At 40.0% G+C, this 25,802-nt stretch overlaps 1 protein-coding gene across 2 annotated transcripts in view; it reads left to right on the top strand.

The window, feature by feature from the left end:
• Positions 1 to 5,684: 5,684 nt before the first annotated feature.
• The window catches only part of Prkg2 (protein kinase cGMP-dependent 2), a 114,190-nt gene continuing 94,072 nt past the window's right edge, over positions 5,685 to 25,802 (top strand). The window contains exons 1-2 of one of the 2 annotated variants that reach the window (XM_042678156.1): positions 5,685 to 5,755; positions 15,636 to 16,109. In XM_042678156.1, the coding sequence (XP_042534090.1) occupies positions 15,649 to 16,109 (461 nt within the window). In that variant the 5' untranslated portion in view covers positions 5,685 to 5,755; positions 15,636 to 15,648. The remainder of the gene's footprint in view (positions 5,756 to 15,635; positions 16,110 to 25,802) is intronic. The other variant, XM_042678157.1, reaches the window with a different exon arrangement.

Raw genomic sequence — 25,802 nt, 5'->3', positions numbered from 1 at the left:
TCCCCTTGAAAAGAGCAAAATGCAATGGAGAATAATCCCAGTGCTGGGAACTGAGGATGGTATGATCTTAGTTAAGGAACATAGACATGAAGACGAGTAGGGATTTCTTTCAAGTCTCTGTTATCTTGGTAAGAAGGTTCTTAAAGCAAAGAAAATAGATAGCATATATTAGAGAGTCTAATTTTATTGTTCTGGAGATAGAAGTAAACAGCAAAGTCCTTGTTCTGAAGGCTGTACAGAAGATGGACAAGTTTACAAGTCTTAATAACTTGGAGAAACAGCTAACTGTGGGACCACAGAGGGGCAGCCACTATCCTGCATAATCATTGGACTTCAAGGAAGAAATGAATAGTATTGAAGTGAAAGAAGGAATTGTAGTCTGTGGGAGGTTCAATAACATGAAGACTGTGGCAAAATTAATCCTCCCAGCTTCATAACCAAGTCTGGTGATGCTGCAACTCACACACAGAAGTACCAATGGTTTAGGATTTGGCAAAGTCAATCAGAAAGGACATAGTGGCTTAAGCCTGTAGCCTTAGAAGTTGAAATGACTACTCATGAGGTTAGTGTGGTAAGACAAGTAAGTCTGAAAACAAGGGAACAAATAAAGGAAGAAAGGAGAGAAGATCTAGCGGCAGTGAGGAAACAGCCTGGGCCACCAGGATGCTGAATTTCATCTCTCTCAAGTCCTATGAAAGCTGCTCAAACCTAGAAGGAAACTCGCCTTGAGCCTGCAGATCTAGGAGCTACATTTCACTTTCTGTGTGTCTGTGGTTGGTCTGATGAGAGCTGGTTGTATGCAATGGTTCTCTAATCTCCTGTGCATAAAGTCACCCCACAAAAATAGAATTGACATTGAATGAGCTTGAATGGGAATTGGCAATCTTGGGGCTTCTAAGGGTTGAGTTAGCATGGAAGCCCTATTAGATTCTGTCTCCAGGTCAGCCTCATCGAGGCAGATTTTTTAGGAATAAAAGAAAAGTAGGCAAGTTAATTGCCAGTGACTCCTGCCTGTAAAGCCAACTACTTAAGAGGCTGACATCGAAGGATCACAGTTCAAAGTCAGCAGGAAAGTGTGAGAGACTGTATCTCCAATTAATCACCAAAAAGCCAAAAGTGGAGCCAAAAGTGGCTCAAGTGGTAGAGCTCTAGCCTTGATCACAAAAGCTCAGGACAGCACCCAGGCGCTGAGATCAAGCCCCAGGCCCAACACACACACACACACACACACACACACACACACACACACACACAAGTCATCAAGACAGATTTTCTGTAGTACATGGAGCTGCCTGGATACTTTTTTTGGGGGGGAGGGAGGAGGGTCCAGGAGGGGCCTGAACTCTGGGCCTGGGTGCTGTCCCTCAGCTCTTCAGCTCAAGGCTAGCGCTCTACCACTTGAGCCACAGCACCACTTCCGGATTTTATTCTTTTTGCTTATGTGGTGCTGAGGAATCGAACCCAGGGCCTCAGGCATACAAGGCAAGCGCTCTACCACTGAGCCACCTTCCCAGCACCCTGGATACTTTTTTAATTGTATATAAACTAAAGAGAAGATGGGCCATTTATCTTCCTCATCTCTGTAAACTACTTCTGAACTTTGGCATCATGAGGATGCTAGGTCTTTGATAACAAGGTTTCATAAGATGCCAAGACACACAGTAGAGAGTATATCCAATTGGAGGCTTACTGATGAATATATGCCTTCTGGATCCAGTGGCTTACAGAAACACTGTAGAGGGTGCTTGAATCTCTAGCTGGAAGACTGAGGGTGGCTGTAGTCCTCAGTTAAAAATAAACAAAGTAGATTATGACTTCAATGTCTCTTGAGGGCAGAAACAGTCAAGCTTTTAGGCTCTGGAATGACTTAGTTTAGCTCTGCAACTTATTACTATTGAAAACTGCATCATGTTATATAAGGCGTTGGGCTTGCTGCCTGAGGTTCACTTGCCTCTATTATTGGCAAACAAATGGTAAATGAGAAGTGGAAATCAGCCTTTATCATGTGGCACAACTTTCTCTCATGTGTGCAACATCCCCTCTGCTGAGATGTCTTTACTTCCTGTCTGACTCTCACTCAGCTCAGGTTAAATGCCATATTTTCCTAGGAAAGGTGTTCTGAACCTCTGAAACAGACTAAATTTCCTACCCAACATCCACTGCCACCTTCTTTCTTTTGTTCAGGTATTTGTTTTTCAAAGAAGACATTCCTGAAGATCTCATGAGCAGTTCTTGAAGAGTACTAGCCAACCTATCATGACAATCTTCCCCACTCCCAGCATTTAGGGATGAGCGTGTGTGACTTGGTTTTGACTATTGACAGACAAAAAACGCTCACGAGAAACTTCAGAGGACTTACCCACCCTTGAAAAGAGACACTCTGCTAACCTTGGGAATGTGCAGGATTGCTTAATTGGAGCTGTTCCAACTATTCTGAAACCATGGACAGAGCAGCTTCTAGTTTATAGCTGGCTTTCTGGGGGTGGCTGGAAATAGTGGGAATAGTCCAGAGCCCTTCCTGATATTGCTGAGCTGCTGAATCTACCAGCTTGCACCTTCTGACCTTCGGACTTTTTGGCCATATGAAACAGTAAATTCCTTATCATTTCAGACATTTTCAATAGAGGTAATTATTAACAGTAGTCTTTGATGATGACCCCATGTTTTCTTCTCTCATATTTGCCTTCATAGTATTCATCATGAATGGCATTATTCTGTGTTTTTAATGTCTGCTTTTCCATTTGGATTGTAGCCTCTAAATTAAGAGATGACAAGGTTTTTTTTTTCTTCTTCTTCTTGAATTCCTGGTTTTTGCACTGGCCTTAAGTTGGAGGAGCTGTGGAAGGCCCTCTGTTAAAAGACTGAATAAAGGATTCAGTAATGGTCATGAAGCTTCCAGGCCCTCTCCCTTCCCCCTCCTGCTCTTCTTCCCTGTTCAGCATGGTTGAGCTCATAATTCAAGATTGCTAGGAGAGAGCTGAAGTTGTCTCTCAAATTCTGACTCTAGGTAATAGCCTGTCCCCCATCAGTGGCTTTTAAGCTTTTACCTCAGTGAGCAAGAAGAAAGTATATGTAACGTATGTGACCTAGGGCGAACATATCTGAATTTAACAGCAACAAAAGATTTATAAAACAGTCTTACTCTTCCTATGTGCAACAACTCTACTATTTTATTCTACTCTGACATTAAAAAATTGTTTTGACACAATAAGTCAAGATTATCACCCTTTAGTTATCAAGCCACAGTTCAAAACAACCTAAACTGTAAGGACTTTGAAAATTCTCCACTTTCCTCCATTTTGTTGTCAAATTCTTGACCCAGCAATCCCACTTTTGGGCATTTACCCAAATGTTTACAAACAAGTCCACACTAAAGCTACCAGCACAACAATGTTTATTGCAGCATTATTTACCATAGCTAAGATATGGAACCAACCCAGATGCCCCTCAGTAGATGAATGGATCAAGAAAATGTGGTATATATACACAATGGAATTCTATGCCTCCATCAGAAAGAATGACATTGCCCCATTTGTTAGGAAATGGAAAGACTTGGAACAAATTATATTAAGTGAAGTAAGCCAGGCCCAAAGAAACATAGGTCCCATGGTTTCCCTTATTTGCAATATCTAGTATATGTATGAGTCAAGCGCAAAAGGTCAGATAATGTGATGTCAGGAAAATGAACCCTTAGATATGTATTTTAATGTTTTTTTCTTTCATGCATGTGTTTCTAACGCATTTATAAGATTATCTCTTTGTTGCTTTGTATGTCCCTCCCCCACAGTATAGCCCCTGCTTTCACTATATTTGATGTCAGTATAACTTGTGGAGGAGATGGGGAAAAACCAGTTGTTTAAGGATACAGGTGGACCTGTTGCAACAATGAGAAGTACAAGTTGTCATGTCCAAAACGAGCTTTACAACGTCGGTGCGGGGGGGGGGGGGGGGGGGGGGGGGGAAGGGGGGAAGGAGAAGGATTGGGATTGGGGGGAGGGGGGAGGCTGGGAAGGGATGTGAAGGGTAAACCAAAGGAGGAGGCTGCAATGCTTGGTAAGAAATGTACGCATTATCCTGCCCATGTAATTGTAACCCCTCTGTACAGTATGTTTACAAATAAAATAAAATTAAATTAAAAAAAAAACTCGGCCCATGTATTACAGCAATTTAGCAATGATTTAATTCTTTTCCCTTTTCCTGTGGAATTCTGTTTGCACATCCCCCCCCCCCCCCCCATCACCTGCAGTTAGGCTGTACTGGAGGTCAGCATGAAACGTACAAGTGTAGGCTTAAGCTCATGGAAAAAAGTACTTAAGCATATTTTTTTCCCTCCAGTCTTACACAAAAGCAAACAGGACTATATTCTTCCCCCTCTGAAACTTAATGGCTCCTTTGAGCACATTTACACGGGCCTCATTCTATGCATGTATGCATGCAATGGCATATGCTGCTGTTCCAGGAGCCAGCTTGCTATTCTGTGGTTGAAACCCCTAAGGGAGTGGGGTTCTAATATTTCTCTGGATACATACACAGTGAAGAACAGGCCTTCACTGTACTTCTTCGTCCTTCACACAGAAACTGCCCTTGTCCTTGCTGGATTTGCCAGAGAAGTTCCTCCATGGGGAGGAGGAAAGCAGAGACGCCACACCAAGATCTCACAAATCCAGAAAGCACAGTTAATAATGTGGTGGATATATATATATATATATATCCTAATTCATGCCTCTAGAAGAAAACACGTAGTCAAAAGGAAACAAGAGAGCATTAAATTACCTGCACGAGTGATCAAAAAAAAAAAAAAAACTCAACTCTCCATGCACTGGGGGAGATATAACCTCTGTCCCTTGAAACTCTTGCATTGGCAAACTAGATGTTAAGTTATAGCTCCAGAGTCCAGGGAGAGCTAAGAGCAAAGAGCATGTCCCCAAGAAGCTTCGAGGTCACATGTCTCTCCCAGAAGGGCAATGCTGTGACAGGAATGCATGTGCCTGTCTGCACTCTGGGAAAGGAGGTGGGAGAAGCTGTAGTTGAAACAGGCTAGAGGGACTGAGGTTATGGAGAAATGGGGGAGAGGGAGGAAAGGGAAGATAAACCTCCTCCCCTCCACCCCCCCCCCCCCACCGTCCCACACGTTTGAAATAAGAATTCTCATCACATTTGGAAGAATAAAGGCCCTTAGAAGGACGGTGGGATGGCTTTACTGAAGTTCCCCGTCTCTGGAGGGTGGGCGGGGGTCAACTACACCGCGGCTGGCTCTGGCCCACCGGTGTGTGGTGTGTGTCAGGAGTAAAGGTTTGGGCTGCTGTAGGTGCGCGCGCCAGTGACCCCACCTTTAGGGAAGCTGCTGGCTCTTCCGTGTAATAGCCCCGCTGACCTCACCCCTCCATCGCCACTCTTCTGTCCCTCCTCTCCCCCCCCTTCCCCACTTCCCTCCTTCCCACCTCCTCCCTTCCTGCGCGCCTCCTCGGCGGCACCGGCGGGTGGAGGAGTAAGGCGGCAGCACCCACTCGCCAGCAGCTCCTGCCCGCAGCGCGCTCGCTCGCCGCGTCCCCGGCTCACACGCAGCGCCCGCAGCCTGGGGCCCTCCTCGCCGCGCACGGTGCGCACGGCCCGGGCTGGCCCAGCGGACCCCGTGGGGCTCAGCGCGCCACCAGCAGCCGGGGAGGGAGGGCGGCGTGGGAGAAGGACATCGAGACGTTGGGGTGGCCGCACGGAGGTGACAAGCTGCGCACCTAGAAAGTTACCCGGCTGGCTGGTGAGGTCGGCGGGAGGAGGGAATTGGGGGACCCAGGGTGCGAGGGGAGGGACAGGATCGGGAGGGGGGGGCGCTCCCTGGGGGTGCGAGCTGTATGTGTGTGCATTGCGCGCGGAGCTCCTCGGGTCCACACCCAGCTTGGTGCCTGGCTTGTACTGTGTGTGTGTGTGTGTGTGTGTGTGTGTGTGTGTGTATAACGTTCACTCGGTGTGATATGGTTGCTTGTGTGCAGCAGCTCAGATTGGACCTGACTGTGGCCGCGAAGGCCTGGGCTGCTGCTGGGGTCCGAGGCTCCAAGGTGCTGTCGAGGTGTGCGCGTCTCCAAGGCTTAGCGTCTCCAAGGTCTGGCGCAGCTGCGAGGAGACAGCTGTCGGACAAGGACTTTTACAAGTCCTTGTAAACTTGCATGGTGTCCTGTGTCACTCCGGGCAGCGCCAGGCGCTTCCACATCTCGATATTGTCCTGGTGATGACACGAGGAAACAAATGAAAGCAAGAAAGCAGCCGCGTTGGGGACGGGAGAAAAAGCAATGGGTTCAAGCACACAAGTGTGAAAACTAAAGTGTAAAAAAAAAACAAACAGCATGGCCCTTGAGGCCAGGGCCAAGAATGCAACGGAAGGATGCAGGTAACGCTATTAGGGGGAAGATGGCGCTGGGACAGACGCCTTGGTTTCATGATCTTCATCATACCGCCCCAGGGATACTTTATTTTATTTTTCTTAAAGGAAGAGCGCGGCATACACCTGCTCCCTGCCACACCCCCATACACACAGTTCCTTAGAGACTGTTCCTTTTTCTTTGCAAGTTTCTATTTAACTCTGGGAGAAGGCGATCTTCCCACATGCTACACAGCAGCTGTTGCCAGTTCAGTTTTGCGGGGGGGAGGAGGAAGGAGGGGGAGAGGCTATGAGCAGATTTGGTGGAGAATTCACTTGGGGAAATCAAGAACTTCTCTTCTCCATTGCAATACAGGATAACCAAAAAGAAGCGGCATACAGAGATAGTACTCAATATCTTCCTCTTTTACTTGGAATTCTGAGCTCCAGTTCTCAGACATCCCTATCAATAGAGGTTAATGAGAATTCACCTCGCCGCAAAGGTCGGTGGCCTGGATTGCTGCCCAGGTCCTATGATCCGATATTGTCTTCTTTTCCTGTAGACTGTTTTCCAACCCTCATTAGTTTATTATCTTGGTTTTTTACCAAACTCTCATGGCCATTGTTGTAAAAGTCATTTGCTCTGTGATCATGGTATATCACCTTGAAGTCCCTACACTTAGCCTTGGCCCTTTCTGTGGTATTTGGTAACTGAGTTTCTGTCCTAACCCTTCTCTTTTACAAAGGGCTAAATTCAGTGCTTTCCCTTCTAAGTTCATTTCCTTGGACATGTTTGGGATTCGATGTGCAGCCTGGCTCACCTCTTGAAACTCATCTCCATGGCTTGCTTCCTACTCAGATTTCTTATATGTACAATTATTGGTTTCTATTTCTTGACCACCACCACCACTACCACCACCACCATCTTCTTTTCCTCCCCTTCCTCTTCCTCCTTTCTGACAGTCCGGGGGCTTGAACTCAAGGTTTGGGCACTGGCCCAGAGTTATTTTGTTCAAAGCTAAGTGCTCTACTACTTGAGCCACAGCACCACTTCCAAATTTTTGGGAGTTTATTGGACACCAGAATATCAAATGCTCTACTTCCTGGGGCTGGCTGAAACCACAAGCCTCAGATCTCAGCCTGCTTAATAGCTAGGATTCCAGGAATGAGTCACTGACTCTTCCTCTTCTTATGACCAGTGTCTACGGTCCTCAGTTTTACATCCACATATGTATTGATTACTATTAGATATTTTATTGTCTCCCTTTCTTTTAATTTTCTTCTTTCTCCTTCATTTCTTCCCGCTTCCTCAACTCCCCTACTTAAAGTTTCTCCCACAGGTTCCCGTGAAATTAGCATGTCCAAAATTAAATTAGCAACTCATCACTCAGAACTGCTTTTTATTTTGGTTACTGACATCGCCCCTTACCTAACCACCAAAATATAAGCTCAAAAGTCTATATTTTCTTTCTTTCCACCAACACTCAAATTCTATCAGCTATAATCTCCTGGGTTCTAACTACATGCCTATATTTCTGTGTTTCCTTGTTTATCTGTTAACGTAGCACCTAAAAATAAATGAATACTGAATGGTACTAAATTTGGCAGTGAAATATAGAATGCGTGTCATTCATAAAATCTACTGTGAACATTTTTTCTGAAGGAAGGCATTTCCAACATAGCCTTGGGAATAGTTTAAATGTTGGTACAATAAACTCACATGATTTCTGGTTAAGAAAAAATGTTACTCTCCAAACCAAGAAGCTATGGACAGTGAAAACAAGCAGAATTTCACAACGGAGCCTTATGCTAATAGTCACAAGGCCCAGATGCTTTTAATTGTAGTGTTGATATGGAAGTTAGCTGTTTCTCACAGAAAACTGTGTGATTTGCTTTAGGGAGCAGAAGAAGGGCCTCCTATATTCAATAAATTATTTTCTAAAGGAACTAGGACATACAGCTGATGATAAGACCAAATTGATATATCCATATATATGTATATATCAGTTTTATATCCATTTAGAATTTGATCTTAAAAAGCCTATATAATTCACTCTTCTATTTCTTTTGAACTGAAACTACTTATATCATAAAAAGATCTATCTGCTTTTCATGGTTTATTGAATGAAAGGAAATTATAGTTACCTATAGCCATAACTTTTATGAAATCTTCTCTGATGATATTTTTTCTCATTACTATGGAGATGGGCTATTTTTTCTCTAGTTGAAAATGTTCAGGTTGTTAGAATAGAGTTGGGATGGTATTAGTCTGAATCTTGTACTTATCACATCTTACTTGTATCTCTGCAATACCTCTTACTTTGTCTTACTTCCTCTAAACTCTTTTCACCCCATTCCATATTTGTTCTCAAGAAAATAAATTTCATCTTTTTAAAGGACAAATATGACCATATAACTTAAAAATCTGTCTTGCATTTAAATCCATTTGCTATTCGTGGCATATCCTTCAGTATCTTACTCCAGTTCCTTACTGTTTTAGCTTCATTACTCATCACTTTCTTTCCACCCCGTTTTCATTTTATCCTGCTTTCTAAAAATGCAACCCATTTTTACATCCATTTCTTAGTACATGATTCTTTTTTAATTAATAGACTTTCCACTTCACAGTAATCTTATATTTACAGAAAATCTAGCTGAAAAGTACAGTTTCTCCTATATATCCCTCTCCAATAGAGTCTCTTTAGCCTTCTTCCAAAAGTGTGATACTTTAGGTACAATTGGTGATCAAATATTGATCTATTATGGTTGACTTGAGTTTAGTCTGAGCATCAAAGTCTGAGAAACTCTTATTGCCAATAAACTATGTAAAAAAATAAAAACTGTAAGTGTGGTAGAGTACTAGCCTTAAGCAAAAAAGCTCAGGACAGTGCCCATGCCCTGGGTTCAATCCTCTGGATAGGCACAAAAACAAAAAACAAAGAACAACAAAAAAGAGCTCATTGTTTATGTCTTGTGTTGAGTATTTCCTGGTCTAGACAGTAGTAGATAATGAGGCATCTCCATCATCTTACATTCCACTGGTTCAGTCTTCTATCCTTCTCCCAAAGTCCTAGCAACCACGGATATTTTTCTAGTATTTTCAAGTTTTGTATTTTCCAGAATGCCATATTCATTCATTCATTCTCTATGTACACTTTTTCCATACTGGCTTCTTTCATATAGTAATACGCATTTGCAGTTCCTCCATTTCATGTGATTATTTTTTATTATTGAATACTATTTTATTACATGGATAGATGATGGTTTACTAACCCTGGGAGGACCTGGTTGCTTTCTAATTTCAGCAATCATGAATAACACTGCAGGCTCTGTCTTCCAAAGTTGTTATATCCTTTTATGTGCCTGCCAATCGAATGAGAGTTCCTGGTGTTCCATGTCCTTGCCAGCTTTTGGTGTTGTCTGTGTTTTGGATTGGAGTCACTCTAATCTGTGTCTAGTGGTATCAAGACAGTGGTTTCCTATTTGAAATTTCCTAATAACATATAATTGCAAGCATCTTTTCACATGCTTATTTGCCACCTGGGAATCTTTGGAATGGTGTCTGCTCATCTCTTTTGCCTTTTTCTTTCCATGACAAAAATATATATACTTGTGAAGCCAAGCACCCAGTTGCTCACAGCTGTAATCCTAGCTACTTAGGAGGCTGAAATCTGAGGATCATGGTTGAAAGCCAGACTGGGCAGGAAAGTCTCTTCAAGACTCTTATCTCCAATGTTATAACCACCAAAAAGGAGCTTTCACTCAAGCGGTAGAGCATTAGCCTTGAGCAAAGAGAAGTTCTAGGACAGTACCCAGACTCTGAATTCAAGCCCTAGGATTGGCATACAAAATAATATTGTTGTTTAAGAATTCCTCTTTATTAACTTTGTATTTTATTATGTCTATATTAAGTATTTTCTCCTAGTTAATGATATCTTACTTTATTCTCCTCCTTTGTAGAGAAGATTTAAATTTCAATGAAGTTTCAATAATCAGTTTTTCCTCCCATAAATCGTGTTTATTTAGTCTTTTATCTCAAAAGGTTAAGATCATCTGGATATTTTTTTCTGTCTTATAGGAGTTTCATAGTTTTTTAAATCATATATTTAGGTCTGTAATCTACTTGGGAATTATTTTTTAGCAAAAGACAAAAGATCCATCTAGCTTTTATTTTATTTTAATTTTTGCTTCAAGGGTGAAAGGTTTCCCCATTGACTTGCTTTTGCATCTTCGTTAAGGGTCAGTTAAGTACATTACCTTCATCTACTTCTGTGCTTTCTTTTCTGTTCCATTGATCTACTTGTCTATTCTTTCACCAGAGCCTTCATAGTCCTTTTGCTTTTCACAACATCTGGATGATTGTAACTTTGTAGTAAGTTGGGAAGTGTCAGTTCTCTGAAGATGTTCTCCTATAATTTTATATTGATTTAGTTTGTGTTTTTGAACAACATTTTTTTCTACTAATACATTACTTTTTTGGGTACATAATGTTAACAGCAAAAACAATAGTAACATTTCATATGTATTGAACAAAGTGCTATATACCAGGTGCTCTGAGAAATCTTACCATGGTCTATTTGGTTAACATTCTGAGAATTCTAAGTGGTAGGAGACTTTATTTTGTCTATCTATCCATCTATAATGTACACAATTATTTTTATGTAATTACTTGTCTATCCATCTAACCTCCCTATCTCTTATCTACTATCTATCTACTAAAGCATCTATCTACTTATTTACTTATCTCTTCCACCACAGACAATGCCCAGTAGTTAGCCTGAAGGGGCATAGAAACTACAGGGCAATGCTTGGACAGGGAGTCTGCCTCTGTGGCTTTATACCAGGTGGTATGCTAAAGATCACTGCTGAGTTTTTTGTTGTGTTATGTCAAATCTATTGGCTCTATAACTCTTCCATTTCCCATATTTGCAGATACAAATACATGAGTGTATGTCTGTGTTTATGCCTGTGTAAGTATATTTACATCAGACTCCATATGAGTATAGATAGAGAAACAGATATCATCTAGATCATGTCCAAGTTTTTGGTTTCAAATTATTTTAGGACTTCAGGAAAAAGAGAAAACAAAGCCCAGTGTCTCCCATATTGACTGCCAGGTGTGACCTGGCATGAAGCAGCCCTTTTACTTCCACTCTTCTGTTTATCATTTGGGTGGATGCCATTTCTTGAGTAATCAAATGTAATAGTAAAAAATATAATATTAGCCCGGTGGCAGTGGCTCACCCCTGTAATCCTAGCTACTCAGGAGGCTGAGATCAGAGGATCGTGGTTCAAAGCCAGCCAGGGCAGGAAAGGCGGTGAGACTCTTAACTCCAATAAAAAAAACAATAGAAAACTGGAAGTGGCGCTGTGGCTCAAGCGGTAGAGCGCTAGCCTTGAGCTGAAGAGCACAGGGACAGCGCCCAAGCCCAGAGTTCAAGCCCCATGACCAACATTCCCCTTCCTTCTCTACTCTTCTTTTCTATCTGCCTTCCCCTCCCCTCTCTCCTTTCCTCTCATACTTCCCTTCTCTCTAGTCCCTTGTACTCTCCTCTCCATTTCTTCCTTTCTCCTTTTCTCAGTGAACTCTGCTGATTTTCCTGCTCTATTCGGTGAGCCTTTTAGGTGTAAGGATTTCACTGTAAAGTGTGAACACAAATAGGGATTACATGAGGGAATCACCAGGCTCAAGGAGGTCTTGCAATTCTGAATTGGCTTTGCATTATTCATAATGCTTTTTTTTTTTTAAATCAGTCTTTCAGTGGAGTTTGTTTCAGAATGCTGCAGAGTGATTTTCTTTTTTTTTTTTTTTGTGATCCTGGGGTTTTGAACTCAGAGCCTCATAATTATGTCTCTAGCCTGTTTTGCTTTAATTTGTTTTCATATGCTCTCATGCTTTTGACCAGTTGGCTTCATACATGATTCCCCACACCTCCACTTCCTGTAACTAGGATTACAGGCATGTAACACCACCCTTAACTTATTTTTTGAGATAGAGTCTAGCTAACTTTCCTCCCATAAATATGTAATCTGATCTTCTTAATTCTGCCTCTTGATTAGCTGGAATTGTAAGTGGGTCATCACTCCAATCCCATGATTTATTTACTTAATGAAAGATACAGTCCAGGTAGAGTAAGGTCTCTGCCTCTCCCAAGAGAATATTTGCATTTATAGACTTCTTGTCTGGAAGGCATCTACTACTCCACACTTTGGCCTATCTAGGAATAATCTATAGTCTCTACTACTAAAAGAGCTACTATTTAGCTGGTGCAAACTGCATGCCAGCCATTTTAGAGGGTACTTCACAAATATAATCTTCATAATAACCATATAAGATGGATATAAGTACATCAACTTGCTAGATTTAAAAAAAATGCTAAATCAGGGAGACCAAGTAATTTGCTGAAGGGTGCGGGAGAGCAGATTATTTTCAAGTCCTGATTCCATTGCTAATGTTAAATTTGTGCCTTTATCTCTAAAGTCATTTGTTGTTACATCATGTGCTGCACTGTACATGTAAGAATTATTTTAATAACCTGTATAGCTACAATGATAAAACAGCATCCTGTGGTTTAATTCTCATTGTGGCTAGCAATCCATACTTGACAAATAGCTTCCCTTAGTGACTGATACAAGCAAACAGAAGGCATCTAATTAGGTTTTCTGAAGCCAGTGACTTGAAACCTTGGCTTCGGGGACAACAGAATCTCAACAGTTAAACTAAAAAATCCAACAGCTAAAAACTGAAGACAACTAAACTAAGAAATCAGACTAGTAGTGAGCACGTCACAGCTTAGTCATCTTCAATTAGTGACTTGAAAAATGAGTTTGTTACTCTCTTTCCACCCATCTCTAAAATTCTAAAGAACACGAAAGCTTTGCACGATTTCATTAAAACCAGACTTCATTAAAACCAGAAAATAGGTGGCATTTTGGTTGTACTTATATCGTCTACATAATTATGCTTTTGGGTTGTAAAATATTGGATAGGCACTGCATTTTTTTCTTGTCATTCACAGAACAAAATTTCCATGTTCAAGGTGCTAGAAATGTTCTCACTGTCAAGTTCTCCTGCAAATCCGTGAAAGGATATGTCCGGATATAGTACATGACACGTAGTTAGATCTCAGTAAACAACCGTTCTATGAATAAAGGATGAGTTGTTAGTGTAATATTAAATTTAAATGTGTTTCTGCTTGCTTTTGTTCTTTATAAGGTAGTTCCTTTCTCCTCCTACCCCTCTGTGGCCTAAAAATGCTTCTCTATGAACTAAGTATCCTGTCTAGAAATTAGCTTAGTGCTTCATGTTAAAAATTTGTGCATATGTTAATTTAGATACTTACGGGAGCATCTTGGCATGACTAATTTAAAATCTCATTCAAGTTAATTCTCAAACCTCACTCTAACATCCTTTAAATCACTTATTCCATCTCCTCAACCTTCTTATATATTGTTCATATCTAAAGATAATATGTATTTCTACTGAACAGGAAGTTAAAGGTTAATCTTGTCATATTTCTGTAACATACTAAGGCAACTATCTTCGGGGTAATGTTTATTAATGACTACTTTGAACTGAACTCCACAAGAGATATGCTAGAGTTCTCAGATTACATTCATAACTGAATTTAATTATTTTGCTCAGATCATCTATCTTCAGCAATTCTCATTGGCAAATTGGTTTTATCTGCTTGAACTGTAGAAGCTAGAGTATATCCTTATATTTATGCTTGTTCAGAGGTTACCATTAATCTGGTAGGACTAGTGAAATAAAGCCGAGTACTTCATTTCTACCTGAACTTAAAATTTGGAGGGCGAGAAAGACAGGAAATTATGGAAAATTCAAACTTTCATCTCATTCAGGCCTCATTTCCAAGTATTATAATGCTTCATGTATTATGGCAAAGGCATAAAGTATAGGTAACTAGAAAATCTTGAGACATTATCATAGTGTATCACACCAATATTTGCCAAATTTCTAGTTCTGCTTTCAACATTTTGCTTTTATGTGTTTATCAGCATATTATTTACTTTTATTTTCATTGAATTAACTCAGTCAAATTAAACACTTAAATTAGTCTCCACGGAAGTTAGAATGTCAGGAAACCAATATTTTATGATGTTCATTTTTATATGTATAAATAAATGCTGAATATGTAGCTTTGAAGTAAAAAAATTGATATCAACTCAAATTATCTTTCATAATCCTCAATCTTCCTATCATATCTAGAGAACCATCAAATTGGCCATAACTTTAGGAGCCACATGAGAATATTCTTCTGTAATGTGTGTGTGTGTGTGTGTGTGTCTGTGTGTGTTTGTGTGTGCCAGTATTGGGGCTTAAACTCAGTGCCTGGGCATTGTCCCGGAGCTATTTTGTTCAAGGCTAGCACTCTACCACTTGAGTCACAGCTCCACTTCTGGACTTTTTAGATGGTTAATTGGAGATATGAGTCTCATGGACTTTCCTGCCCAGGCTGGCTTTGAATGGTCATCTTTAGATCTCAGCCTCTGTAGCTAGGATGACATGTGTTAGCTACTAGCACTTAGCCAGGATATTCTTGATAGAAGTAGAGAATCTTTCACAATAAGTCACCATTTTATGGAGATCTGCTTTTAGCACCTAAACTAAAGGCTATTGAAAAGTCACCATACTTGCTTTTGGGGACCACAATCCAGTAGTTTTTAATAATGAGCATTATCAGAGATTCTGTGTTCAATAGTACAGGAAGCAGGAGAAAAGTACCAATAAAGCAACACCAATTCTGCATCCACTTTGGGAAAAATGCAGATGTGTTATTTTCTAAATCAGGGGAAGCTTCCTGACTGTAGCTACACAGGGAGCTGGGAGAGTTGTGACATTTTCCAAGCCTCTGTCGCTGTAGCTGCTCTTTTGCATTTGGTCTCTGCCATGCTGACATCCAGATCCCAGTCTTGCTGTGATGCTTTTGACAGCTATCCTGAGAGAACAACCAAAGAGAACAGCAGGTAACTGGGGCCGGTTGTGCAAAATGCTTAGGTGTGATACTTGAACGCAGGCAGGGATGGAACAGAATTACCAAGATTTAAGCTTTACTTAACAGAGGGAGAAAGGAAATCGATGACCAGTTTGCCTTCTGAAAGCCATGGAGGGAATTTATTGCTCCCCAAGGGATGAGGACTGCTATGTTTGTATTTAGGAAGCAGAATGGCATGAGAAGGGTGGGAGGTGCTTTGGAAAAATGGAACTCTACTTGGTCATTCCCAATTCTTTATCCTTTTTTTTTTGTTATTGTTGTTTCAGGTCCCTGAGCAACATGGGAAATGGTTCAGTGAAACCCAAACACTCCAAACATCCTGATGGCCACTGTGGGAGCCTCAGCACGGAGGCTCTGAGGAACAAGGTGGTAGAGCTGGAGAGAGAGCTGAGGAGGAAGGATGCTGAGATTCAGGAGAGGGAGTACCATTTGAAGGAGCTTCGGGAGCAGCTGTCAAAGCAGACAGTGGCCATCGCTGAGCTCACCGAGGAACTGCAGAACAAGTGCATCCAGCTGAACAAGCTACAGGATGTGGTCCATATCCAAGGAGGGAGTCCAGTGCAGGCCTCTCCTGATAAAGTGCCTCTGGAAATCCACCGAAAGACCTCAGGATTGGTCTCTCTCCACAGCAGGAGGGGTGCAAAGGCTGGAGTGTCTGCTGAACCGACCACCCGAACCTATGACCTCAACAAACCTCCAGAGTTTTCCTTTGAGAAAGCAAGAGTCAGAAAGGACTCCAGGTAAGAAGTTTCTACACCCCTTTAAGTCAGGTCATCCTCCTGTAAGGAGGAGCTAACATGATGTTCATAAACTCCTAGCTTTGGTGATGGAGGGGATTGGTCAGGTAGTATTGTTTTGCACAAGTGTCTCTCATTGAGCAGATTTTTCTTTAAACAGAACTTTTTCATTTACCTGGATTTCAAGGTAGACAGATGTAACAATGGGTAACAATTTCCATTATCTTGAAAATCCTAGGGGAATGAAGAGGTAGTATTAGGAAGTCTCCACTTTCTTTCTAACGGAACAAATTTAAAGATGTGCACAACTACAGTGAGGTATGACTATTATGTGGAAGAAAAACAACTTCTTAGGATTTAATTCACCTAGAGTAAGATGCTGCTAGAGGCTTAAAGAAGAGTAGCTTTGTTCACTCATTGCACATATGATGTTGAGCTCCAACCTCTGGCAATCAGTGTGCAGGATGCTTACTATAAATACAGAAATCTTTCTTGTAGGAAAGACAGTGTGCCAAAGCAAATAATAAATGTGTTATTATTAATTGAGATAAATGATATCATAGTTACAACAAAATAGTAGGTGGTATATTGAAGAGGGTTGAGTGACAAAGATTGGATTGTCATGAAGTCCTGGCTGAAGGAATGGCCTCCAGTTGAGACCTGAAGGACAAAAATGAATAGAGACAAGCTGGCGCTGGTAGCTCACGCCTATAATCCTAGCTACTCAGGAGGCTGAGATCTGAGGATCATGGTTCAAAGCCAGCCTAGGCAAAAAAATTTGTGAGACTCTTATCTCCAATAAACCACTAGAAAACCAGAAGTGGTGCTGTGGGTCAAGTGGTAGAGCACTTGCCTTGAGCTGAAGAGCTAAGGGAGACCGCCTAGGCCCAGAGTTCAAGCCCCATGACCGAACCCCCCCCCCCAAAAAAAATAATTGAACAGAGACAGAGCAGAAAGAGCGTTTCAGGCAAAGGGACTTGTTAAAATGAGAATCAATTTTAAAAACAGGACCATTTTCCTTTAAATCATGGACTATTTGGGTATATTTATTATGGGGTATAATGTGATGTTTCAACATATATTTATACCATATGCTGATCAAATCAAGGCAATTATCAATTTTATCATTTTTTATTGTTTGGAGCAAAATTAAAATACTTGAAAGAGCATATCAATCTTTCCCACCATAGTCTTATGTTTATGTGAGTTTGTGTATATAAATGTTTGAATGCATGTACATTTTTTTTCTTTTGGCTAAAGCTCAATTTTCCTAACTAGGAAGGATTGGTTAGAAATATAAATTAAGGTTGTCCTTTGGAATTACTTTAAAAATTACATATTTATCTGTTGAAATGAGGTCTTTTGTTTTGATAATGTCTTTGTGGAGCCAGAATCTCTTTTGTAAAATGCAAGATCTATGAAATTATATCAGATTTTAATTTATTCACAGATACAACTAGTATAAATCAAGGTAGCAAACAAGTAATTGATTAATTTTTGTAGCAAAAATTTAAAAGGTGGCTCACATCTTCAAATTTCAAAGTAATTGACACATACAGAATGACCAACAAAAAACTATTAAGTAAAATGTCATATTGGATTATTTATCACAATGGTATGTGGCAGAAAGAAAACAGGAGAGTCTTATTAGCCCCAAAGTCTTACTTTTAATTGGCTTAGAAAGAGTATCTACTCCTTTTCAAAGTACTAATTAGTTATTTTAATAGTATGAATTTAGAAATTATAGTCATCACAAACTTATACTTGTCTTTCATAAACCGCATATTGCTAGGCACTGGTAATTCCCTGTGGTGATTCACTCCTGTAATCCTAGCTATTCAGGAGGCTGAGACCTGAGGATTGCAGTTTGAAGCCAGTCTGGACATGAAAGTCTTTGGGACTCTTATCTCCACTAAAAACTACCAAAAGAGTGGAAGTAGAGCTGTTGCTCAAGTGGTAGAGACCTAGCTTTGAGCAAAAGAAGCTCAAGGACAGCATCCACGCCCTGCTTTGAAGTCCTACGTACAGTATACACACACACAAATTACATATTATCCAGAGGTTTTTTTTGATATGATAGGTATATGAAGACAAAGTAATATATAATATGCATTATATTATATATGATAATATGGTATATATGATATCATGATGTAATATATATTATATAATTATATTTATATATCACATAATTTATATATATATACAATTATTTATCCCCAGATCATTTCAAATAACAATGTACTTTCATTACTAAGATAATATGAAGACAATTTAATACATATTCTTCATCTTTGATCCTCTCTTTATATATGCCACCAGATTTCTCCTTTGAATCAAGATGTGTCCAACTTCTTTGTTCAAAGATTTATGAGGTGGGGCTGGGAAGGTGGCTCAGTGGTAGAGTGTTTGCCTTGCATGCATGAGGCCCTTGAGTTCGATTTCTCAGCACCACATAAGCAGAAAAAGCCAGAAGTGGTGCTGTGGCTCAAGTGGTAGAGCACTAACCTTGAGCTGAAGAGCCCAGAGACAGCGCCCAGGCCCTAGGACTGGTTAAAAAAAATATTTATGAGACAAAACACCATTCTTCTATGGCTGAATAATGAAGATAAGAATTGTTTTGACAGTTTCATTATAACTAGGCAAAGAAAATCAGTAGTTTTGAACTGCCAATCTCGCAATGAATCCACATTCCTTTTCTTTTGTCTGTAGTGAGGGGGACATAGGCAAGGTATTATATTCCTTGAAGAAGGAATACTGATGATTTCTCTTACCCCAAAGGCAAGCCGCAAAGGTACAGGTCCTGCTGAGATCAAGATGAGGAAAAGAGCTCATTGATTAGTGATTGATCTTAAAGATTAATCTATTACACCCTAATAATCCTCTGCTTTACAGTCTTTAAGTTGTATCTATAATTAAAATATTAAATAAGACATTGAATCATTTTTTGTGGATACAGAGGATTAAAATAAGGACCTTATGCTGCGTCTGCTTTCTTGTTCATGACTGGCATTCTACCACTTGAGTCAGGCCTCCATCTTGGCTTTCTGCTAGTTACTGGAGATGAGGTCTCCCAGACATTTGTGCTAGCATTGGCTTTGAACTTCAGTCCTCTGGGTCTCAGCCTCCTGAGTAGTTGGAGTTATAGGTATGAGCCATCAGTACCTAGCAGAATCACTCTTTCTATTGAGTGGTTTGTACCTCACAATTTTCTATGTAAAAATTTAAAATATAGCTCTCTAGCCGAGCACTGGTGCCTCATGTTTGTAATTCTAGTTACCCAGGAGGCTGAGACCTGAGGATCACAGTTCAAAGCTGGCCTGAGCAGGAAAGATCACGAAACTCTTATCTCTAATAAACCACCAGAAAAACCGGAAGTGGCGCTGTGGCTCAAGTGATAGAGTGCTAGCCTTGAGCTGAAGAGCTGAGGACAGTGCCCAGGTCCAGAGTTCAAGCCCCACGACCAACAAAACAAAAACAAAAACAGAATGAGAATTCAGGTCCAATAATCCATGAGAAACTGTAACTAAAGACCCATCAGTATGCTTTTCTGAGTTGTCTGTGCTCAGAAGTTTTATAAGCCTCATAAACTTCAAAACAGCCCCAGTTCAGGCCAGCTTCATGGTCATGTACCTATCAAGTGTTCTTATAGAGCGTGAAGGGTCAAACTGTGTAATTGTACTTCCATGCTTTATATGGAGGAATGTCTAATAGCACACTTATGGCAATGGGGAATTCTAGAAATTTGTCTCATGAGAAATTCAAGGGTCAGCAATTTTTTCTTCTAGAAACTCAAAACCTCAGACTTTCCCTTGGCTTTTTCACACAGCTGTCACTCTAACACTTATGTCACATCTCCACTTCTGGCTTTTTACTGGTTAACTGAAGATAAGAGTCCCTTCCAGGGGCTGGGGGTTTAGCCCAGCGGAAGGGCGCCTGCCTGGCGAGTGCAAGGCCCTGGGTTGGGTTCTCAGCCCTGGAAAAAAAAAAGACATATAAAGAGTCCCTTCCATTTGCCTACTTGGGTGAGTCACTAGCCTCCTAAGTAGCTAGGATTACGGGCACCAGCCACCAGTGCCTGGTCAATGGTCTGCTTTTTAAGATTGTATTAAAGTAGTTCAGTGTTATTCAATACGGCTTCCTGAAGTAACGAAAGTGCTATATAATCTGTGTTGTCCAATATGGTAGCCAGTGGCCCAATGTGGCTATCAAGTGCTTGAAATATGGTTAGTGTAAGCATTATGCCCACCTTTGGTCCTTGATCCTTTCAGTTAGTGCCACTAAGGAAGTGGATTTTCAGTTTTAATTAATTGTAAAATTAAATACTCACAGATGTCCAATGGTTAGTATATTAGATATTGCAGTTGTAGATCATGTGTTTTCTTTCCCATTCTTTCTATTTTTTTTAACTGCAGTAATTGCTATTGCCTGTGAGGAGATCTCTGATTTAGTGGAGCTGGAAACACTTAATAGACAAAGTAGCAACATTGTGCAGTTTTAGACAAAGCCACAGAAAATGCTTCTGTGCCTGTCAGATTGTGGTAGGCATAAAGTGAAATTTCTGGGAAGCAGCAGAGGACCTGTATAGCTCTTTGTAGTGATTTGGCTTTGTGCCTATGGACCATTTCAGACCTTCAAAAGCACACAGCTCTGTGGGTACATAGCCTGCTTCTATTATAGGCACTCAGCTTTATTGAAGTATAACCAGTCACGTGATGATTCAAAGGAGTACATTGTATCAGCAATTCTGATCTCTGATTTAAATGTAATATGGTAACTATTTACTGTATGGAATCTTAGACATCTTGTTATTCCTCTTCCTGAAGAAGTACAGAAGAAAAAGCCACAGGAGGGTGGCAGAGATAAGATGGGAATCCATGACACGTTTCTGAACGCTGAGAATTTGAAAAGTTCTTCTTCTCCATAACCCTGCTTTAGTATTCTCAAGTCTACCTACAAAGATGGGAGATACTAAGCTAGATCTTTTGAAACCCCAGGTTTTCTTATGATGATTTGTCCTATTCATGTAAGAACAATGGTGCTTCTTGCTTCTCTCCTGAATTGCTGAACGCAGTTTGCCATTATACCAATGGTTATGAGGAGTTGCATCCTCAGTCCTCAGGGCTGTGAGAAAAGGACATAGAGAACAGGTTTGTTCCATCTGATGGTCCTAATTATAGTGTATCTGGTAGGTTACCTAAAGGTTCTTGGATGAATGCAGAGCTTCTCAAGGCTGAAATATGGGCATCAGTGGCAAAGGAGGGCAGAGGAGAGTTCAGATAGCACTTCTGTCCATGCATCCAGAGGTCAGAACTTTTACTGAAATTAAGTTTTCTGTGAATGTAGACATTGTTTAGCAAACTTCAGCACTGGCAGAACAAAATTACAAGCTCATGCTGAATGTCTGGTAGAACACAGGCAAATTAATCAGAGACATCTGGCAAGTGGCTGGGATGAGTGCCTTTTTTTGCAAGAATGTCTAAACTATCATTTGAAACTATTGTTTCTTCATGAAAAGAAAAGATAAAACAAAGAGTTCCCATCTGACTTCAGATGTTGACTCCAGTTTGCAGAAAGACATTTGCTTTATTTGTCACTCCCACCCCAGGAGCAGAATAGGTAAAAGTGGAAGCTGCTAGTGAGTCACCAATTTAAGCAAGATGTGGAAAAGGAATGAAGAAGAACATATTGTTTTTATCTGTGATTCTTCTCTACAGAAGTACTGAACAGTTAACCATACATTAGAGAAATAACTTCTACTTATTAAGCAAGAAGTCTTTATGGAATAAAAGTAATATTTATATTTATGTGTGCCGGACACCTCTCCAAATGCTTCACAGATACGAATAATGCAATGCTTGTAACAAACCTGTAACATTATTACCATGTCTTCATTTTTACATAGGAGAAAAATAAGGCATGCAGAAATATATATATATATATATATATATATATACATATATATATACAAATACAGATATATTTGTTTAAGGTTCAGAGTTTTTAAATTTGGAGCTAGAATTCAAAGCCAGAAATCTTGCTATCAGCAATCTACTCTAACCACTTATATGTTTGATTGCTCTAAGATGAACAGAAGAGTATTTTCTACAATTTTTTGGGAGGGAAGTCTTGCAAATAATAAATATATACTTTTAGATGTAAATTATTTTTTATTGTGTGCTAGTTTGGGGCCTTAAACTCTCTTGGCTCTTTTTGCTCAATGGCAGAACTCTCCTGCTTGAGTTATACCTCTACTTGTAGTTTTTCAGTAGTTAATTGTAACAGGCTCATGGACTTTCTGCATTGGCTTTGAATCATGATGCTCGGATCCCAGTCTCCTGAGTGGCTAGGATTACAGGCATGAGCCAACATTGCCTAGAAGAAGTAGATATTTTAAAATGTTATGTTAATAGACAACCCTCTGCTATTGTTATTTCTCCCTAAGAATTATGCTTTGTTATCTGTTCTCAGGAGAGGAAATCTTTTGGGGCAGGAGGAGGGGGGATGAATTAGTAACTTACATATTTCTGTGTTCAAGAGGTTTTAGATTTGTTTTGATAAAAGTAATTAAAATAAACAAGAGTATATGTATAAATTCTTTCTTATTAATTGTATAGTCAAAATTTAATTCATATGCTTAAAAATACTATTGCCTTCATCTGAGTCTTTAGAAAAAGCAGAGAATGAAGATTTCTATAGAAGATATGGAGGAAGAAGAGGAGAAAATCCTATTGTATAGCAATCTGGCAGTCAGAAGCTTTGGGTGAAGACAGCTAGATCATGTATTTAGTTGTCAGTGTGTTTGAAAACAAAGTTATGGTTTACAATATAACGAGCGGGTGGCTATCAGATCAGAAGTAGCTGTTGCAGGCTAAGATGAGGAATAAAGCCTCGACTTATTTATTAGGTGTTGGTTGTTTTCCTTATGCTATCTCATGGAAGCATTAGACTTGCCTAACAAAGTGGGTGGTACCAAAGGGAAAAAAAAGTAAAGCTCAGAGTCATTCATCAGTTTGTTCAAGGTTATAGTGTCTGATTGATCCTAGAACCAGTTTTGAGTCTGCCTGATGTCAAATGTATATCCTTTATTACAATGTGTATAGCATTTCTGGACTACATTATGAATGACTCCCTTTGGGATTATGAAACTGGAATCCAGATATTTTGCCGGGCTAGGTTGATAGGAGGTATTTTTAGGCTGCAAAGAATGGAAGAAATAAAAATTGCAAGGACAGGTTTCAGAAGTGGCTAGAATTGAGTGGCATCTGCCTTCATCTAGATGCAGCTAATGAAGTTGGCAGCCTTATCTGAAGGCTGGCATCTTGCCTTGCTTGCTTCCTGTTACTGCCTTTTCTTTTCTCCAGGAGTCAAAGGGCTCTGAGCTCTATTCTATCTGTTTTCCCCCACTCCCACCCTTTCTCAACTCTCAGATCATCTGTTCTGTTTGCATTTGCCCTTTACTCCCTCTCACTGAATCTTCAACACTTCTCAGCTGTCAATTGCTAGGTGTTAGGAAAAAATGTTAAATGGAGCCTCAGAAAACAGTCTGAATGTGAAGGCTTATTGTTTTGAATAGTGAGAAGTTCAAGTGCTTGTTAGAAGCATTGAGATGACCCTAAGGAGCCTACGCTGCTTATGGGACACATTTCTAAAGGATGCTGCATGCTATTTTTATACTGCACAGAAACCACATTGATTTTTGACCCAATAGCCTTGGCTGGAAGCTATTACAGGCAAGATTCCTTTAACCCTTCTGACTAACACAGTCAACATATACTCACTGAACACTGAATCGGTGAAATTCATTCATTGATCTTTTATTTTCCTTTTTACTGTTGTGTCCCTTTTATTATTTTTTCTTTCCTTTTTTCCATTTTCCATCAGCAGTAGTCTTTTTAAAATTGTTAAATTATATTGGAAACACTGAGGTTTGAGCTCAAGGCTTCCTACTTGCTAAGCAGGTGATCTACCACTTGAAATACTTCACCAGTCCCCCTTTTATGTTCATTATTTTAAAAATAGCCAAATTAACAGGCCCATATCAAGCATTGAAATAGAAACAGCAATAAGAGACCTCCCATCTAAGAAAAGCCCAGGACCAGATGGATTTACAGTAGAATTCTATAAGGCCTTCAAAGCAGAGCTCACACTAATACTCCTCCAATTCTTCAATGAAATTGTAAGAGAAAGTTCACTACCAAACTCATTCTATGAAAATATCATAACCCTCATCCCAAAACCAGGCGGGGACTCATCAAAGAAAAAGAACTATAGACCCATTTCTTTGGTGAACATTGATGCAAAACTTCTCAACAAACTTTTGGACAATAGACTTCAACAATTCATCCAAAAAATCATACACCACGATCAAACAGGATTCATTTCAGGGATGCAAAGCTGGTTCAATATACACAAATCAATTAATATTATTCATCACATCAACAGGAGCAAGGATAAGAACCACATGGTTATCTCAATAGATGCAGAAAAAGCATTTGACAAGATCCAACACCTCTTTATGATGAAGGCTCTGGAGAAACTAGGAATCCATGGAACATTCTTCAATACAATAAAGGCTGTATATGACAAACCTACAGCCAGCATTATACTCAATGGTGAAAAACTAAAGCCATTTCCTCTTAACTCAGGAACAAGACAAGGATGCCCACTCTCTCCACTTCTCTTCAATCTAGTATTAGAATGCCTAGCTACAGCAATAAGAAAAGATGCAAACATAAAAGAGGATTCAAATAGGGAAAGCTGAAGTGAAACTCTCCCTCTTTGCAGATGACATGATCTTGTATTTAAAGAATCCCACAGACTCCACTCCCAAATTATTCAAGCTGATTTGAAACTTTGGTAAAGTAGCAGGGTATAAAATTAACCTTAAAATTCAATGGCTTTTCTGTATGCCAACAATGAGAAGAGCATGGCTGAAATCAGGGAAGCAACTCCTTTTGTAATAGCCCCGCTAAAAATATAATACTTAGGAATTAACTAAAGAAGTGAAGGAACTCTATGATGTAAACTTTAAAAACCTGAAAAAGAAAATCAAAACAGAACTTAGAAAGTAGAAAAACCTCCCATGCTCCTGGATTGGAAGGATCAAAATCGTGAAAATGGCAATACTTCCCAAGGCTATCTACAAATTCAATGCAATACCTATCAATATTCCAACCTTATTCTTCAAGGAAATAGAAGAAGCAATCCAAAAATTCATATGGGACAATAAAAGACCCTGAATAGCAAAAACGGTCCTTAACAGAAAGAACGGTGCTGGAGGAATATCAATACCAAGTATCAAACTCTACTACAAAGTCACAGTAATCAAAACAGCATGGTACTGGCACAAGAACAGACCTGAGAACGAATGGGATAGAATTGAAAACCCAGAAGTGAACCCACAGACCTATAGCCATCTAATCTTCGATAAGGGAGCTAAAAAAAATAGAATGGAAGAAAGACAGCTTCTTCAGTAAATGGTGCTGTCAAAACTGATTAATTACTTGTAGAAAACTAAAGCTCTAGATCCTTATATATCACCCTGCACCAGAATCAACTCCAAATGGATCAAAGACCTCGGAGTCAAAGCAGACACCCTGAAAACATTACAGGATGGAATAGGAGAAACCCTAGGTCTCCTTGGCACAGGCCAAAATTTTCTCACTAGAGACCCAGAAACACAACAAATCAAAG

This window comes from Dipodomys spectabilis, unplaced genomic scaffold (assembly GCF_019054845.1).
Source record: "Dipodomys spectabilis isolate Male_0828 unplaced genomic scaffold, ASM1905484v1 ptg000043l, whole genome shotgun sequence".
Classification (NCBI taxonomy): Eukaryota; Metazoa; Chordata; class Mammalia; order Rodentia; family Heteromyidae; genus Dipodomys; species Dipodomys spectabilis.
This window is presented reverse-complemented; position numbering and strand designations above follow the sequence as displayed.